This window comes from Ctenopharyngodon idella, chromosome 4 (assembly GCF_019924925.1).
Source record: "Ctenopharyngodon idella isolate HZGC_01 chromosome 4, HZGC01, whole genome shotgun sequence".
Lineage (NCBI taxonomy): Eukaryota > Metazoa > Chordata > Actinopteri > Cypriniformes > Xenocyprididae > Ctenopharyngodon > Ctenopharyngodon idella.
In genome coordinates this window covers 22,628,936-22,647,514 of record NC_067223.1, presented here as the reverse complement: position 1 = coordinate 22,647,514, position 18,579 = coordinate 22,628,936, and the positions used below count along the sequence as shown (strand labels likewise).

Genomic DNA, 18,579 nt, shown 5'->3' with positions numbered 1-18,579 from the left:
AATCAGTCATTCAGTTCTTATTGTAGTGTCACATAAATCATTTTTATTACTATCAAACGTACCTTCCGTTCAAATTATCACACACAGGATTCATTAAAATGTATCATTCAATAAAAATGTAATTTGTTATAAAACTGATAAATGTCAGTGTATTAATAAATGTGAAATATATAAAACCAAATCATGTGCTCATACTGTAAACTCGTGATCAGTGAAAGTATGCACAATTATTATTATAATCTGATCCAGTTTATTTTAAATAAACCTCCTCCTGAACAGGATTCACAGATCTGATGCTCTGACAATTCTGAGAAAAGATAAAATAAGGATTGAGTCAAATCATCATCAGTTCAATCCAGATAACTCAGAAATATATCAGGAATGGGGCTTGAGCACCTGCCCTTTTTCTTCCTCAAGAGAAAATGCACTTTTTTCTGGGGTGCTTTTTTTTTTTTTTTTTTTTAAATTAAATGAATATATATATTTCCCTGTTAAACAAATATATTTACTGAATAAAAAAAATACTATATATCAGGTCCAGGTCGGCTTTGTCGAGTTCAGATGCCTTCCCTCCACGACATGTCATTCATTCCCACACGCACGCAGTTATTTTAATTTCAGTTATTTTAATGTGCTATGCATTGCATTTTGAACCATGGCAAATTATCTGTAGGGCTGTCAATACCGGAAGAGGAGCTTTCCACGGACGCAAATCCATGAACCGCATTATTAGACAATTTTCTAAGGATGCACTACGTCACGATTTATTAAAACCATTTAAAAATCATAATACAGCATTGCATAATGCTATCATTCTTAAATCTATGTGTACACAGGAGAATACATCAATAAAAGTTTAAACCCTCGCTCTGAGTGTGCATGTTTTGACGTCCACCTGCTCTTGTTGCAGAAATTACTGTGGCTGTAGCATTTCTATCATAAAGAAGTGGCCGAATATTATTATTATAATTATTTAACTACTATTATATTTTTAATAATTATGCTTTTTGGCCAAAAACAAGGATTTGATCGTGCTGTGTAACAACAACAACAATCACCAGGCTTTTGGCGCTCTCTGCAGGCATTTATTATAATACATATTATGCACTTACAACATTTCAGGGGGAAAGACTCTTGATGTGTTTAAATATGCAGATTAGATTGTTTTGGTTCATTTAGAAGAAATCTACAGATGCAAACAGACGGAAGGTAGTAGGCTAGTTAGATCATCTAAATGTGTATTTTGGAAGTTTTTTTTCCATTAGAGTAAAAGAAGACATGGAAGCAAAAATAGACCAATTGATTAAAATTGTCCACTACATGAAATAAGTATTCCAATACATGGTCTGAATTCATCATGTAGTGTTTTGTGAATAATGTCAGTGTTTTCTTTCTATATCTGTCATATGATCGTCCCGCTGCTGCTCTCAGTGCTGTAATGAACACAAATAATTCAATACATTAATATACTTCACTTTCATCAGTGCAAAGAGAGTCAATGATGAAGTGTTTCAACAGAGGACGTCAAACACTCATGAGCTTCTTCTGAATCTAGCAGCACATTCATAGATGAGAGACCCACAAGTATTTCCCAACCTTTTTTCAGTCACGGCACCCTTTGAAAATGTTCAAAAATTTGAAAAAAATTTGAGTGAGCTTGGACCTGAAGCTTTTCAATTTGTTGGTAGAAGTGAGAATATTTTCATCTTTGCCTTGCATTTTTGTGTTCAGTTAACTCTGCATATTTTGAATTTTCTTGGTTGAGGAACATTTTTAACTCTGAGGCACAGAGTCGTGCCAAAACCTTGCCACGTGATAGCCGTCGAACGGCCATGTAATAACAAGCTCTGATGTTCCACTCCCATTTCCTCGCATAAAATCAAAAATAGACGGCTCTTCAGTGAGTGCCTCTATGAAATTAACTATATGTACTGCTCTCTCCAGTACATCAGAAAGTTCCTTCGGGAGTGTCTTTGCTACCAGTGCCTCTTATGTAAGAAGTAGACTGGATCAGATTTTTTCCAAAAGTACACCTTCAATGTCTAAACACACTTCCTCTATTCGCCTGCTAATTGTTTTTTTTGACAGGGGAACCTCTGATATTTCTTTCGCTTCTTATTGTCTAGCATGGTGTTAACGATGGCTTTGCATGCTGGTAAGATTATAGTCTCTGTGATTGTGTGGCGTTTTTTTGACATGGCTACTATTTCAGCCACAAGATACAGTAGCTAGCCTTCAATGCTTTCTCACACCCTTTTGCACTCTTCATTATAACTTCCTCTTGTTTTTTGTTTTGCCTTTTTAGTCAGATAAAATATTCTGCATCCTTGCTTACTAGTGATGGGTGATTTTTTTTGTCAGATGCAAATACAATTAATTGTCGATTTCTCAGCTAACAAAGTTATGTTCTGAGGTTGTGGGAACAGTGATTTGAAATGTTCTAAAAACGTGGAAATGTCCAGTTTGCTTAATGTTGCTGAAACTTTATCTTAAGGTTAGAATAACATTCCTTTTAACATTCCAAACATTGTTTTCACCTAAATTTTATTATCGATACAAAGTTCAAAGGACGTTCATTTGTAACGTTCCAAGAATGTTAAAATGTCCACTTTCTTTAATGTTAAAATGTTAATTAAGATTAAAATAATGACTTTATTAATAACTTTATTTATTATTAACTTGAACACAAGGTACAAAAATTCCAAGAACATAAGACAAACGTGAATTACAAAAGTTATTTGATTTATAAAACTGCACACTTGAAAAACTGATTAAAAAAGTTGGAAATGCGACGTAACGTTTCAAATTTATAATTATAACTTGAAAAAAAAAAACAATTTCTCTCATATTAACATTTGCTTGTACTGAGAACTCATTTTATTTATAAATTAAGCTTAATCAGAGAAGAATATGAGTGTGTGCGCGCGTGTGTGTGTGAGAGCCAAACTAGCGAGATGGTCCTCACTGCTGAACATGAGATCCAGGGGGCAAGGTTTGATCCAGATCCAACTCCTCCCACTCATATACTTCGCTTCACCAGATGAACCAGCATATGAGAAGCGTCTCGCTGCAGTCTGCGGTGGACATCCAACCGGCCCACATTCAAGTGTGATGTCAGAAGCCAGGCCAATGCCACCCATAAGCCGATTCTTAAGATTTCATTGGTCATGTTATTCACAGTACTGATTGCCTACACCAAACACTGATCCCTACCTGTCTCCACCTTCTGGATCTCATGTACTGCAGTGAAGAGCTACTAAATCTAACAGGTCCAGTCTCTTCATGCTCCGTCTGTAAAGTGAATAGATTGACTGATGTTACTAATGGTGATTTATTATTTCATAAGCATTTAATAATAACAATGTGGCTACTCCATAAAAGTTAAGTTAACTTAAGTTAATTAGGGTACTTAAGTACCATAAATTAGTACTATAATTACTAAATCACACAAGATTCAAAAGTAGCTTACAAATGTTATACAATGGAAAGGTTCATAACACATTGTAAAGGATTACACCTGAAAATCATAACTTCCATCAGTGAGGGGAAAATAAGCATCAAAATTCTGTACCTGCTAAACTCATTTGACTTTTCTTCATGGTATTAATTTGCCCTACACTGAAAGTCGTGCCGGTGATACTACCGTGCTTTTTTCTTTTCAGTATGAAAGAGACTCAAAATACTCTGTCAATGTTGCACATACAATTAAGAGTTATACACCATTTTAATCTGCAAAATATCTTCTTTTATTTGTGTACACTCAGAGTAAAAACAAAATGTTGTGCTTTTTGTAAAATAAAGAAAACTAACATGATGCATGATCTGTCGTCTCCCTCTGAACCAAGTCCAATCTGATAGTTCTGAGAAAATGAACTGTAACTTAGTAAATACTAATCACAAAAAAATGAGACTAATGTGTAAAGAAACGTTGAAATGTCAGGTTTTAAATCCTGTAAGTCAAATCGAAAACAAAAATTCTCTGTTTATGTAATCTGAATGAAAAGAGACACATGTCAGACGCCCATGATTCAGCTCATTATCCGCTAATGCGGCCACGCCCACGGAGCGAGCGCTATTCAGACGCAAATTCTGAGGCAATACATGTATACATCGTCACAATCGTGTATTTATTATCTTGAAAAGTGTTTATCTGCATAGCGATCTCTGGAAGCCTCTGTTAGTTCCTGGAATGTCACATGATATGCCTCTTCTTTTACTGAGATATTTGTGGACTAAAGGTGCACAGAGCGCCCTCCGGCTGCCAGTATGAATTGAAAACACAGTATCCAGCGCTCACAGTGATGACAATAAATATTGAATAAATATTACTCCTCTGTATAGAAAATTGATATGAGAATCCATCAGTATTTCTCCAAATATGCATGCTTTTAAGCATATTAAGAAATTACAGTCAATATAAGATTTTAAGAGTCAAAATGTGAAGCTTGAGTCTTAGATCTTTTTAATGATGTATAGTTTGTCAACTGCACATTAACATTTAGGTTATATAATATAACAAATATATTAGCCTATATGAAATGCCATAGAGGTAGGAATGTTCAGACGCTTTGCATCACAGAAATACATTATATTTTAAAGTATATTAAAATAGAAAACCATTATTTGGTTAGAGACTTAAGACTTCTTTTAAAAAAACGTGTCCAATCTTTTGACTGGTACTGTAATTTAACATAGGCCTATACAAAATTTTCTTCACATGATGTGCAATAATACGTGCATGCATGAGATCACAAAAATCATGTTTTTTTTTGTCAAGAGTGGACATTAATCCTCTTATCAGCTTGATCACAAGAGTGTTTTTCACAGCCTACCTGACTGAAAGAGCTCATTATGCAGCTCATTATGCGAATCTTTTGTCTTCTCAGGTGTGAATCACGGCATTATTCATGAAGATTCACACCTCCATGCATACTGTGTTTCTTGACAAAAAATGTCTTAGAAAATTTAAATCTCTCTATTGTTTTATATGAACGAGTAGGCAGGATAATTCTTACATCATTTTGAAGCAAAAACTCTAGTCTACAACCTTCAATACCCAGAAGTCTTGTGAACACAGATTTAATTTTTTTTTTTTTTGGCCTTATTTCAGTGACTTAAGTTTTTTGTTTTTTCAATAACCACGCATAAACGTTATTCCTTCAAAAACACAAACATGTACATACATGTTCCTCACATATTATTGTAGCCTAGTTTGTGCTGAATACAGTGTAATGACACATTTGTCATTAATATGTTTATGAACAACTGAAAAAAGCACAAATGTCAGGGCATGTCAAAACTTCTCCAGGCCCCAAAAATCCTCAGACCCCAGAGGGTTAACAAACAACACACAAGACACAATGTGGCAAGGGAAGAAGTGGACACAGTCCAAACAATGGGCAGGTATGGGACACAATAACAGGCGAGCAGTAAGCGCAGCTGCTGTAACTAGCTCAAGATGATGGTAGGCTGGAGAGCAGTCATGGCAGAGCAGAACGAGACCAGCGATGGCCAGGCAGGTACTCTTAGCCCAACAGACAATGTGCTCAGGTTTCTCAGGCTCTGCATCAGGCTTGCTGCTAGGCAAGGAGTGTAAGCGGCCAGGGAAGCTCTGCTTGTGGGACAGGAACTAGAGACACAGGAAACAAGACAAGACATGACAGGACAGATGGAAGAACAAATGCACTGCAATTCTAAGAGAAACAACTACCAAAGTAAAAAGCTAACGAATAGAGAATTAAAGCTAGAAAACTAATAAAGAGCAAACAGAGAGAACAATTGGAGTAAACTAAAGGAATGCATGCGATTAATTTAACGTGTTAAAAATATTTAATGCAATTAACGCAGCATACGTTTCTCCATCATAATTTGCCTAGTATTAAATTATATGATGATGCTCTTATTCACACAAGTGCTTTTAAACATTTAAGCGCCACAAGACAAATGAGAATGCGCTGTCTGTGAATGTCGTGTATGAGAGGTGGATTGTGCCATGGATTACCTACCGAAGGAGACAGTACTTTTACGTGAGAGGATACGTCGCCTCCACAGACGCGTGAGTCTAACGTCGTGGATAAGTACGTCGCTGCCATAGATGTCTGATTCAAATGTCATTGATAAGTACATCACCATGTGAAATTCTAATTATACATTGTCAGCAGAGCTGTAATTTAAGTAAAACAGTATCCTAATTAAAACGAGTCCCACTATTGAACCTACTAGCAACAACTTTAAAGATGAACACAAATACAATAATTATAATCCAGCAATATAATCTGAAATGTGCCATTCTGCACTTTTACTACTTTTGTGTTTTACTTGAAGGGATGGTTCCCCCAATCAAGAATGTCTGTTATCATACTAATCTCATTCATGTTATTCTAAACATTTATGATTTTCATTCTTCTGTGGAACATGTTATTTTGAGAATTTTCATTCAAGACTTTTCCATGTCCCTCAACAATGCGATTTTTGGCTTCCTTATGATAAACACAATGACTCATTTCTCTGATTTACTCAAGTAAAGTCGACACTAACTAATATTTATAATACACATCACATACTTATCAATTTTTACCCTCCATCCTGTCAGTTCATTTATTTATCTATTTTCTTGAGTTTTTTTTTCCAATTCTAATTTATTTTTGTTGACTCAGTAGTTTTCAAATGTCATCTCTTGAAAACACTGTTTGTACTCTGCTTGCTCAATGTAATAAAGCTAAGAATTAAAAAATGACACTGCTTTATTGTATATTAGGAAGTTGTCTGTCAGCTCTTAAAGCCATCGTAACTTACTGAATCATTATAAGTTTTGGGTTGTCAGAAAACTATGAAAAAATTCTAAGAAATATATCTGGAAGTGATTATCTGGGTTAAAGTGCTGTCACTTATGCTGTTAGGGTCTAGGTCACCCCGAAATGTTGGTCTGACACTGTTTCTTTGTAATCACAGTGTGGCATAATTGTAAAAAACTTCAATAACACTTCAATAACTGACTGGTTTGGTTCAGCTACTAAATCAAATCTCAGAAGACTACAGACTTCTTATCCAGTGTAAAATTTTATTTATTTATTTGTACACACACCTGTCTGCTTGGCAGTATATGGGAAGGATCCAGAGCATGGATGAGATCCCTGAACCCTTCATCCTCCACCACTGACAATGTCTGAGAGTCTTTGATGATCATGTTCACCAGCGCCTCATCAACCATCTGCTTTCGAGAAGCTGAAGGGAAGAGCATTTTGTTTTAATAACAAATACAATCATAGGTAAACTTCATAGTGAAATTATGATAATGCAGAAATTACAAATGTTTAGGAGAGGAGGTAATAGCCTTCTACCTTGTGTGTGTGCAGGACTGGTCACATGCAGAGCTCGAAAGTGTCTGAGCATGGAGCAAGTATTATTTGAATACATGAGCTCCTTATCACACACACCAAACATCTCACATGTTACATGAAGTTAAATGAAGTAAAGATGTAGATGATCTGGGAAATATTAGTGAATTAGTGATATGTATAAGGTCTATATTCCAAAACTTTATTGATGTATGGTTAAATTGTGTAATAATTGTAAAGTTGATTATGTACTTCTACATCTCCTTGTGAGTGCCGTCAAGATTCATCTCTGGCACTCCGAGAGCCCGCCCACATGCTGTTCTGATTGGCTGTGGTTTTTGATTGATTTTGTCACATCTCTTAGTCACGTCACGTGTGGTGTGGACAGACAAATTGCTTGTCGCTGGAATCTTATTGCATCGTGTCACACTTTCTGTATCTCGACCCTGACGTGATGTACAAACTTAACCCCTGACTTTCACACACAGACAGACGCTCTCAACAAACATACGGCTTCTAAAGTTGAAGCTGTTGGAGTACATTTCTGAAAATAATAAATATTTGATGATACTCAAAATGAAAACATTCATGAGGTATTAATGTCAGCATGATATATAAGGTACGATACAGCGCTATTTTGACATGAATCAGAGTGAAACGATCTCTGGAACAAGAACAAATGTAGGGCGGAGCTTGATTTTGTCCATGGGGAATTGATTGGATGGTCGTGGTTTGCTATTGGTGGATCTCATGTGAGTGACAGGTTGCCCCGCCCTCGTCATCAGAGAAGAGAAGAGATGCTGCAAGAGGGAGAGGAAGATATTTCGATTAAAGATTATGAGCACACATAAATTTAACAAATAAATCATAATAAATACTGCAGTATCATATAAATATATAAGATATAATATATAAGAAAAAACAAGATTTGGCAATTTTAATTTCATGGTGACTTTAAGGAACTGTAATTCTGGACAGTTTTCAGTCCTGCAGTACCAGTGTAGTATTTAGATACAGATTTACTCAACTTTGTTTTGCTTCTCTGTAACTTATATTCTTTGAGAGTGTGTCTGAGACTGATTAAACACAATGTGTGTGAGAACACACATGAAAACGAAACACTTATTAGGAATGAGGCTCTTCAGGACCAGGAATGAGGAAGCTGTTTTACAGACAGGCCTGTTTTACACACATCACTCAAACACAGAACCAGGAAACAGGAAACACATGAGTTCAGAGAAACTGAAACTGAAGTGTAGTTGAGCTGTTGTGTGTTTGTGTCTCTGTATTCATGCAGTAAAATGGCAGAAGCCAGATTTTCTCAGGATGAGTTCATGTGTTCAGTGTGTCTGGATCTCCTGAAGGATCCAGTGGCCATTCCCTGTGGACACAGTTACTGTAAGATCTGTATTACAGGCTGCTGGGATCAGGAGGATCAGGAGAGAGTCTACAGCTGTCCTCAGTGCAGACAGACCTTCAGTCCAAGACCTGCTTTAGCTAAAAACACCATTCTGGCTGAAATGGTGGAGAAACTGAAGAAGATTAAACTTCCTGCTGACTGTTACACTGGAGCTGGAGATGTGCAGTGTGACGTTTGTACTGGAAGAAAACACAAAGCCGTCAAGTCCTGTCTAATGTGTCTGGAGTCTTACTGTCAAACTCATTTTGACCGTCATGAGGAGTTTCACTCACGTAAGCCACATAAAGTGACTAATGCTTCTGGACGACTGCAGGAGATGATCTGCACGAAACACGACAAGATCCTTGAGGTTTTCTGCCGCACTGATCAGGAGTGTATATGTGTGCTGTGTATAATAGATGAACATAAAAACCACAACACTGTATCAGCTGCAGCACAGAGGACAGAGAAACAGGTATGAACTTAAAGAGGTCACATTATGCTCATTTACAGGTTCATCATTCAATGTCTGTTTTAATGGAGACAATGGAGGTGGTAAATGCCTTTGGAGTGACTTTATAACTTTACAGAGTTTCTTCATGCACAAACAGTCACACACTAAAGAAAGATGAACATGGGAAAAAAGCATAATAGACTAGCAGTTCAACCAAAAAATGAACATTCATCATCTACTCTTGTTATTCCAAATCTGGTATGACTTTCTTTTCTCTGAGGAACACAAAAGAAGGTATTTTAGGGAATGTCTCTGTCCGTATATTGAAAGTCAAAAAAGTCCAAAAGGTTTAATCTTCAAAAAAGACATTAAGGTAGCTTCACAAGTTTACCTGCCCATTCAGTCTGAATGGTTAATGGTAAAACAAACTTGGCTTGCTGTCCTCGAAGGAGGCTTGAACCCGAGGCTCGGCTTGAGCTCCGAGTTAAACCTCCCTATAACAGTACTGCGTAGAGGGAGAATAAGAGAAATAGAGGAGGAGATGGGGAGGACGAGGGATGCTGGAAGAATTGTTGCTGGGATGACGCAGTGAATGCTGCTTATATACACTCGTAATGATGATTGACAGGACTGAATGTTTACGCTCCTCCCGAACCTACATTTGTAACTACATATAAAAGAAATCCATACAACTCTAAGGGGGGTAATCTAAGGCTTCATCTGAAATCGCATACTTCCCTACTATAGAGCACCTCAAAAACAGTATGTTACACAAGAAGTATGTCTGAATTCACAGTACTCATACAAGAGTGGTACTTCTGAGATTCTTAAGTGTGATTCCCATGAGGCCACGGGAGAGGATTTGTGAATGGTAGTGAAGCAACACAACTAATGCTGTTAGATTACATGATAATGACAAAATGGTGAATGTAGTATGTCTAGATTACATTCATACTATATTGAACATACTTTTTTAGCAGACACAAAATAATTACAATTTAAAATAATTACCTACTGAAGAGAGTGTGTGATTTTGGACGCAGCCTAACTCTCCCGAAGCATAAAAAAATGTTGCCATGTTTAGTCATGTGACATGCATGAGCCAGTGAGGTTTGATGTTATTTCTGGTCACCATATTTGATTTGGGATCTAGAAACAGAGACATTATTCAGAATATTATACAAGAGAAAATTATACAAGTTTGGAAAGACATGAGGATGAGTAAACATTGAAAGAATTTACATTTCTGGTGAACTGACACTTATGAATGAACCTATAACCTTATCATGTAAGATCTTTAACCCCTCAATCTCAGCACTTCACTGATACTGGATTCATGTCTGTTTACTTGATGATTTATGTGATGTTTCTCCTGTTATTGGTTTGTCCTTTAGCACCAGCTGAAGGAGACGCAGAGGTCGTTCCAGCAGAGGATCCAGCAGAGAGAGAAAGATCTTCAGCAGCTAAGAGAGGCTGTGGAGTCTCATAAGGTGAGTCTGGAGAAGAAGAGAAGTTTGAGAAGTCTCAGTCAGGACTCACTGAAGCCACTGTGTGATTGTGATGTGTGTCCTAACAGCGCTCTGCACAGACAGCAGTGGAGGACAGTGAGAGGATCTTCACTGAGCTCATCCGCTCCATTGAGAGAAGCCGCTCTGAGGCCACACAGCGGATCAGAGATCAGGAAAAGACTGCAGTGAGTCGAGCTGAAGGACGACTGGAGCGACTGGAGCAGGAGATCAATGATCTGAGGAGGAGAGACGCTGAGCTGGAGCAGCTTTCACACACACAGGATCACATCCATTTCCTGCAGGTAACAGAGATCTAGAAGAACAGGATCATAGTGGACTTGAGCAAGAGACTCACAGAGAAACATTTCATGAGAGCAGAATGAGCCGTTGACTGAAGTGTTGATCTGTGTGTTCGGTTATTATATAATCATCAGTCAGACTCTCATCTGATCTATTTCTTTTGAAAGAGACGCACTTACAAATGCAGTTCAGCTCTGGAAATCTCTTAGGAAACATTTTTCCTGAAAGATATATTGAGCTTCCAGATGACAACAGCTCAAAACTTCATTAATATATAAAGTTTTTTAGTTTGTTTCCCCCAGCTAGATTTCCCATCCTCTTTTTACAATCTTTGACTTATATTACACATTTTGATTAATGTTTACCAAAATCAGATAAATTTTCAAACCCGCTGAAACCTTTTATAATAATTTTCATTAACACATTATTGAATTTGACAGTGAAGTCCTCAAACAGGAAGTGAGACTGTATATTAGTGATGCTTCAGCATATTTAAATCACAAAACCTGACCTTGGGATCGTGTCCTAAGAGTCCTTGTGAATTTCAGAGTCACTAACTGCTCAAAAGTTATAAATAAAGTTCAATCTACTCGTTGCCTTTGAACTGCTTTTCCTTATAAAAAAAATTTACTCAACCCTGTCATGTGACTCCATTGATGCTCTTGATCTGTTACATTTATGTTACTGCCAGATGTTTGATCATCAAGTGTTTTCCTAGAAAGTTCACATATAGTGTAAGTGTCAAACATACTTACAGCTCTAACATGATATAATGAACATGAGAAGAATGAATCTGATGCTGTGAAAGTGCTGGATTGAAGAGAGTTACTAAAGATCAACAAGAGCTGCTCAAATCTGACAGTAGTGCAGGTTATTGTCTGAAGTGTGGAGGTGATGAGCTTTGATTTCTGTTTTCTGTAGAGTTTCCAGTCTCTCTCAGCTCCTCCTGAATCTACAGACGTAAATGACAATCCCTTCAGTTCTCTCTCCTCTTTTGATGGAGTGAGAGAATCTGTCCGTCAGCTGAGAGACAAACTGGAGGATTTCTGCAAAGAGGAGCTGAAGAAGATCTCTGACAGAGGTAAAGTCCTGGAGATTCATCTGCTCTCAGAAATGATCCTCCATCATCTCATATCATGTAGATCATCATATTAGAAATGTCTTAGGAACGGATGCAGGGATCATTTTCTCTTAACATGATAATCACACTCTTCATGTCTGTTGATTTCCACAGTCACTTTCACCAACATTGTTCCCAGAACCAGGAACGACTTCCTACAATGTAAGTCACTAAGAAAACAAGCAGACAAACTCAAAGTGTGTTCATGTTCTTCCTGGAAGAAATATCTTTGGAAGGCATTTGTTTAAGACGTGTAAATGCCAAAGATTTACGAGATGAAACTTGTAATTACTTGCAAAAGAAAATGGTCTGCAACATTCTTACAACATTCTACTCAACACAAATACTTAAGAAACTAATGATAATGAAATATAATCTATACAGTCGAATCTGTTATGTGGCATTTAATGACATACTTTTAAATGATATATCGGTGAATAATAAAAATAATAGCATACACCTATATTATATATATATATATATATATATATATATATATATATATACACACACACACACACACACACACACACAGTCAAACCAAAATTTTTGTCAGAAAAACAAAAAAACAGGAAGCTGAACAGAATACAATGGCTCAGAATTGACATACAAGACTTTGGGTACATTTACACGACAACTATGTACTAAAAATGTAAATGTTTTTTCTTTGTACAGATGACAACGTTATCAAAACTATCACCGTTCACACGGTTCCACGGAAATGACTAAAAACGTTGTATTACGCATACCAGACAAGTAGTTGACGATGTCACTTTGTAAAAGACTACGCGCCTGCGCATACGAACACGCATGCCTATCCACCTTATTTTTACAGTTTACTGCACTTTGATATTATTCTCATTTTTTCCCTATAGCGGCTAATAAATTGGAAGTCTCGAACATTTACAGAAAACATGCTGAAAAATAATGTGCATACACTAAACATGTAATACGCATGTGCGTATTACTTGTTTAATACGCATGTAATAACAAAGAGCCTCTTAACAAAGAGTGATAGAGTAACCGGTGTTGCACAAGAATTTTCGGAGCCTGATGAAATCGGTATAAATACGTGTTTAATACTGCAAAATATGGTCACTGCCCTGGCCGTCTTCTAATATCTTCAATTGTTGCGTATACCGAGCTGCAGCGGACACATTTGTAAACGTCTTTACTTGGACCCATTGTGCGAGCCGTGGTTTATATACATGTTGCTGCTGATTGGGCTGACATTTATGACACACCCACCAAACAAGAGAAAATGAATCTTAAACCCCGTTGCACACCGTTTCCAGGAAACATGTCGTTCAACCCGGAAACCGTAGCAAAACGTTGCACACCGGTTTGAGCTTGAACGTGCCCCAGTCTTTATATAGGCAGAGGTAATGATGTAAATGAGCTGAAAACAATAATGGAAGACATCCAAAAAAGCAAGACTTGAAATGGAATGAACTTGTGACTTTAACAAAGATGTGAATCAGGACAGCACTAAACTGAAGATTCAATATATTCTTCAAAAACAGGATATAAACTTAGGGATAAATATGATTATTTTTCACTGAAAGCCAATTAAAAACATTCATCCAAGATTTAGAGGTAAAATCACAGTGGTAAAAAGCTTCAGGAAAGTAAGAACAAACTGAAAACTTTTCTGGAAAAAATTCCACTTTGGATTTATCCTAAACAGGATTTTTTATCAAGTCTCTTTGATCTTTGGGGAAACAGACAGAAATTTAAAGATCGCCAAAGTCTACAGCACTGAAAATCACCAACAATAGACCCACAATGCTTAAAAACATTTATTGTTGAATCAATTTAATGGATCCTTGCTGAATTAAAGTGTCAGTTTCTTTTAAAAGAGAATCATACTGACCTCAAACATTTGATTTATGTAAATATAATAATAATAGGCCTAATTATAATAAACCCATAATAATAACCAACATTAATATTCAGGGAAGACTGATTAGACCGGCCCAAAAAACACTGATGTAAATGATGATTTTCACAGGATATCTGGTAAACTGTACTGAGACACTGATGATATATTGAACATGAAGAGTTCAGAAACATTAAAAGATCAGATTGATAATTCCTGATTCTGATGTGTTTTATCTCCATCAGATTCCCATCAGCTCAATCTGGATCTGAACACTGTGAATAAATACCTCCATCTGTCTGAGAGGAACAGAGTGATTACTTTCACTTTCCCAGAGCAGTCATATCCTGATCATCCAGACAGATTTGATGTGTGTCGTCAGGTGTTGTGTAGAGAGAGTGTGTGTGGACGCTGTTACTGGGAGATTGAGTGGAGTGTTGGTGTGGATATATCAGTGTCATATAAGAGCATCAGCAGGAAGGGATTGGGTAATGAGTGTGTGTTTGGATGTAATGATCAGTCCTGGAGTTTGTTCTGCTCTTCCTCCAATTACTCATTCAGACACAATAACATAGAGACTAAACTCCCAGTAAAGTCCATCTTCATCATGAGAATAGGAGTGTATGTGGATCACAGTGCAGGAACTCTGTCCTTCTACAGCGTCTCTGGAGACACAATGAGCCTCATCCACACAGTCCAGACCACATTCACTCAACCGCTCTATCCTGGGTTTACTGTTGATTTTGGATCATCAGTGAAACTGTGTTGATGAATCAGAATAGACTGTAGAGAGATTCTACCCATAATGCTCAGATCAGAGAGAGAGTGTGTGTGTGTGTGTGTGTGTGTGTGTGTGTCATGTCTTTCCCTTTTCACTTAAGACAGAGGACAATAAAGAAATAACAATTCAGGAACAAAAGAACTTGCATCTTTAATGCTCACATTGCACTTGAATTCTCAGAGCAAATCACTTCGTCATCTCTATGTGACTCCACCCATTACTTACGTATTAAAGTAACTATTATTTTATTCATACATAACACACATAACCATTTTTATTATTACTATTAAAATTATCTTAAGCTGCAATGATCAAATACAGGATTCATTAAAATTTATCATTCAATAAAAAATGTAATTTGTTATAAAATTGATAAATGTATATGTATTAATACATTTGAAATATATCAAGCCAGATTATGTGATCATACTGTAAACTCTTGATCAGTGTAAGTATGAGCACAATTATTATAATCTAATCCAGTTTACTTTAAATAAACCTCCTCCTGAACAGGATTTACAGATCTGATGCTCTGACAACTCTTGAGAAAAGATCAAACAACAAGGATTGAGTCAAATCATCATCAGTTCAATCCAGATAACTCAGAAATATATTAGGAATGAAAGAAGGAAAACTGTAAGCTGAACTCTGAAATGAGTCCAGATGAATCACATCATTACTGTAAATGTCAGAATTGTTGGAGTTTCTTTGTTCAGTGGTTCATGCTGCTTGTCCTGATCTAGAAAGTATCCTGACATGATAAAACCATGTTTTTCTACATGAACTGTGGTAATACCATGCTCTGAATTCATCATGTAGTGTTGTGGTGAATAATGTCAGTGTTTTCTTTCTATATCTGTCATGTGATCATCCCGCTGCTGCTCTCAGTGCTGTAATGAACACAAATAATTCAATATATTAATATACTTCACTTTCATCAGAGCAAAGAGAGTCAATGATGAAGTGTTTCAATAGAGGATGTCAAACACTCATTAGCTTCTTCTGCATCTAGCAGCACATTCATAGATGAGTGACCCATGTGATCTATACAAGCATTTCCCAACCCTTTTTCAGTCATGTCACCCTTTGAAAATGTGAAAAAATTTTTGGGTGAGCTTGGACCTGAAGCCTCGCAATTTGTCGGTAGAAGTGAAAATATTTTCATCTTTGCCTTGCATTTTTGTGTTCAGTTAACTCTGCATATTTTGAATTTTTCTGGTTGAGGAACATTTTTAACTCTTTCCTCAATTCATAGAGTCGTGCCAAAACCTTGCCACGTGATAGCCGTCGAACGGCCATATGTAATGTTGTTTTATATCAAGGAAATGCAATTACCCTGCCTCCTTGTTTTCCATTTTAGATGCCTGTTGCTACACATTTGTATTAAATGTACTGTCCATAACATACCTGCAAACTCCAAAGTGGTGAAAAGGTGACATGTTTACAAAGTAAATAGTAGTAGGGGGGTCTGGGGGCATCCCATTTTTGTGATTTTAACATGCAAACTAAGCATTTCTGTGCACTCCCACAAGAAAATAAATGGAAAAAACAACATTTGCTTCAAGTAAAAAAAAAAATAAAATATTGACACTAGGGCTGGGGATTGACACAAATTTCACAATTGGATTTGATTTTGATTCAGAAGCTTGCGATTTGATTTCGATTTGATTACCTTCAATTCAATAATGATTAATTTGGGGCCTATCAGATAAAGTATATGGCAAATTTATATGGCAAAAAAATACAGGGAACCACAGCTGGTACATCATTACAATATTAAAGGTTAAAATGAATTGATTTGTAAGCTACTTACATATAAATTACACAAAGAAGTTTTTATAATAACGTTATAATACATTTTTTGGAACATATTAGGCCTATGTTCCAAAACTTTACTGATGTATTTAACGTTATCTATTTCTTATAAAGCTTTCAAAGTAGGCTACACTACACTCCTCACAATCCAACCAACCAACCAAAATGTGCCAAATACTACCATTAAAGTAAGGTAAGGATTCGACACGCAAACCGAAGTACGCACGTGATTGGACAAAGTGAGGCTTCGTTTGTCATCGACCACGTGATTCTGTGGAAACAATACATGCCTCGATACGCGCATCAGGTCCTCTGTGTCATATGTAACATCACTACCTTGTGTTTCTCTTGTGTTTGGTCTGTCAATGTTTGCTGTTCATGCAGAAGCTTCTGTTCCCTGTGCTCTTGGTGTTCCTTTTGTTTTTGGCTTTTGTTTTTAAGTTTGTTTCTTCAATAAACCATTTGCACATAGATCCACCTCGCTTGCCATCTTTTCAGCTCCAGCATCATTACACTCAGTATGAATTTTAATATTGTTTAAATTGTGTAATAATTGTTAAGTTGATTATGTACTTCTACATTTCCTTGAGAGTGGCATCAAGAGCCCGTCCACATGCTGTTCTGATTGGCTGTGGTTTGATTGATTTTGTCACATCTCTTAGGTTGAGAGGACCTTTCCAACCTTTATATCATTTGTTGGTGTTATACGAAAGGCAGAACTAATATAAACTAAGGAGTGCTGAGGGTGGATCTTTGGAAAATTCTGACCCAATGTTTGCACAGAATTTAAAAAGTAATTATTAAAATTTGTAGCGACAGCTAGGCTATCATCTATAACACTGACGCGGTTTTCATCCAAGTAGGCTCTCTCTCAGCTATAGGAACTGCAAAGTTTTTTCTCTGGTGTGTGCTGCGGTTAGTCATACACAAATATAATTTTAAACTTATAATAATATAAGATGCTCTGTGTGTGTGTCTGCGAGCTGAGCGCGAGCTCAAACCAGAATACCCTTTGTGACATGCTGGTTCGAAAATATGTGAAATAAGTTTTTCTAGTCGACTAGTAGTTATTAATTTAAGCCATTAGTTGACTAATCACATTTATATTAATTTAATTTCTTATATACCAGAGAGAATAAACCATAATAATAAGCGTTTACGTAATATAGTCTATGACTCAAGAGCACGCATAAAGCTTGCCATAAAAAACCAGCAAAAGTAATAATTGTGAATGTGATAAAACACAGCAAGGATACATTTTAATTGTTTATTAATAAAGTAATGTTTTCTGAATTAGACAGGCAAGTAGTCGTTTAGCAGAGTCCTTGAGGTAAGCATAACAGGTAGGTATGCGTTAACGAGACCGGACAGTGACTGAGTGATCTGGAGTGTCTTTTATGTGGCTGTGGTGATGGGTGCTGATGAGTGTCAGGTGTGGCTTGTTAATACTTAGGAGAGGGAGTGCGTTGTGATTGGGTGTGTGTTGAGCCTGGCGTGTCTGTGACATTACCCCCCCCAGAACCCCCCCCCCCCCCCCCCCCCCCCTCACCCTCACCCCGACGTCGTGGTGGTCGACCTCTGCCGCGAGGAGCTGGTCTGTTAGGATGTCTGGCATGGAAGTCATCGAGAAGACTTGGATCGAGTATATCATTCCTTGGGACCCATGAGCGTTCTTCAGGACCATATCCTTCCCAGTCCACTAAGTACTCCAGGTGACCACCACGGCGCCGGGAGTCCAAGATGTCTTTGACCAGGTAGGCTGTTCCATCGTCCACGATCAGAGGAGGGGGAGTTTCTTCGGGTTTGCCAGGCTCTGTGGAGGGAAGAACAGAGGGATGGTGAGGCTTGAGCAGTGACACATGGAAAACTGGGTGAATTCTATACTCAGGAGGGAGTTACAGGTGATAGGTGACGGGGTTGATCTGCCTGGTGATGGTGAAGGGGCCAATGAACCTGGGACTCAGTTTCCTACAGGGCAGGCGCATT

The 18,579-nt window shown here is 37.3% G+C and overlaps 1 protein-coding gene across 5 annotated transcripts in view; it reads left to right on the top strand.

The window, feature by feature from the left end:
- LOC127511117 (tripartite motif-containing protein 16-like) overlaps positions 1–18,579 on the top strand; it is a 60,424-nt gene that overhangs the window by 21,221 nt on the left and 20,624 nt on the right. The window contains exons 5-6 of one of the 5 annotated variants that reach the window (XM_051891681.1): positions 12,233–12,280; positions 14,243–17,066. The exons of the other annotated variants lie outside the window; for them this stretch is intronic. Of the exons in view, the coding sequence (XP_051747641.1) occupies positions 12,233–12,280; positions 14,243–14,766 (572 nt within the window). The 3' untranslated portion in view covers positions 14,767–17,066. Of the gene's footprint in view, positions 1–12,232; positions 12,281–14,242; positions 17,067–18,579 lie in introns of those variants that run through there. 5 annotated transcript variants of the gene reach the window in all.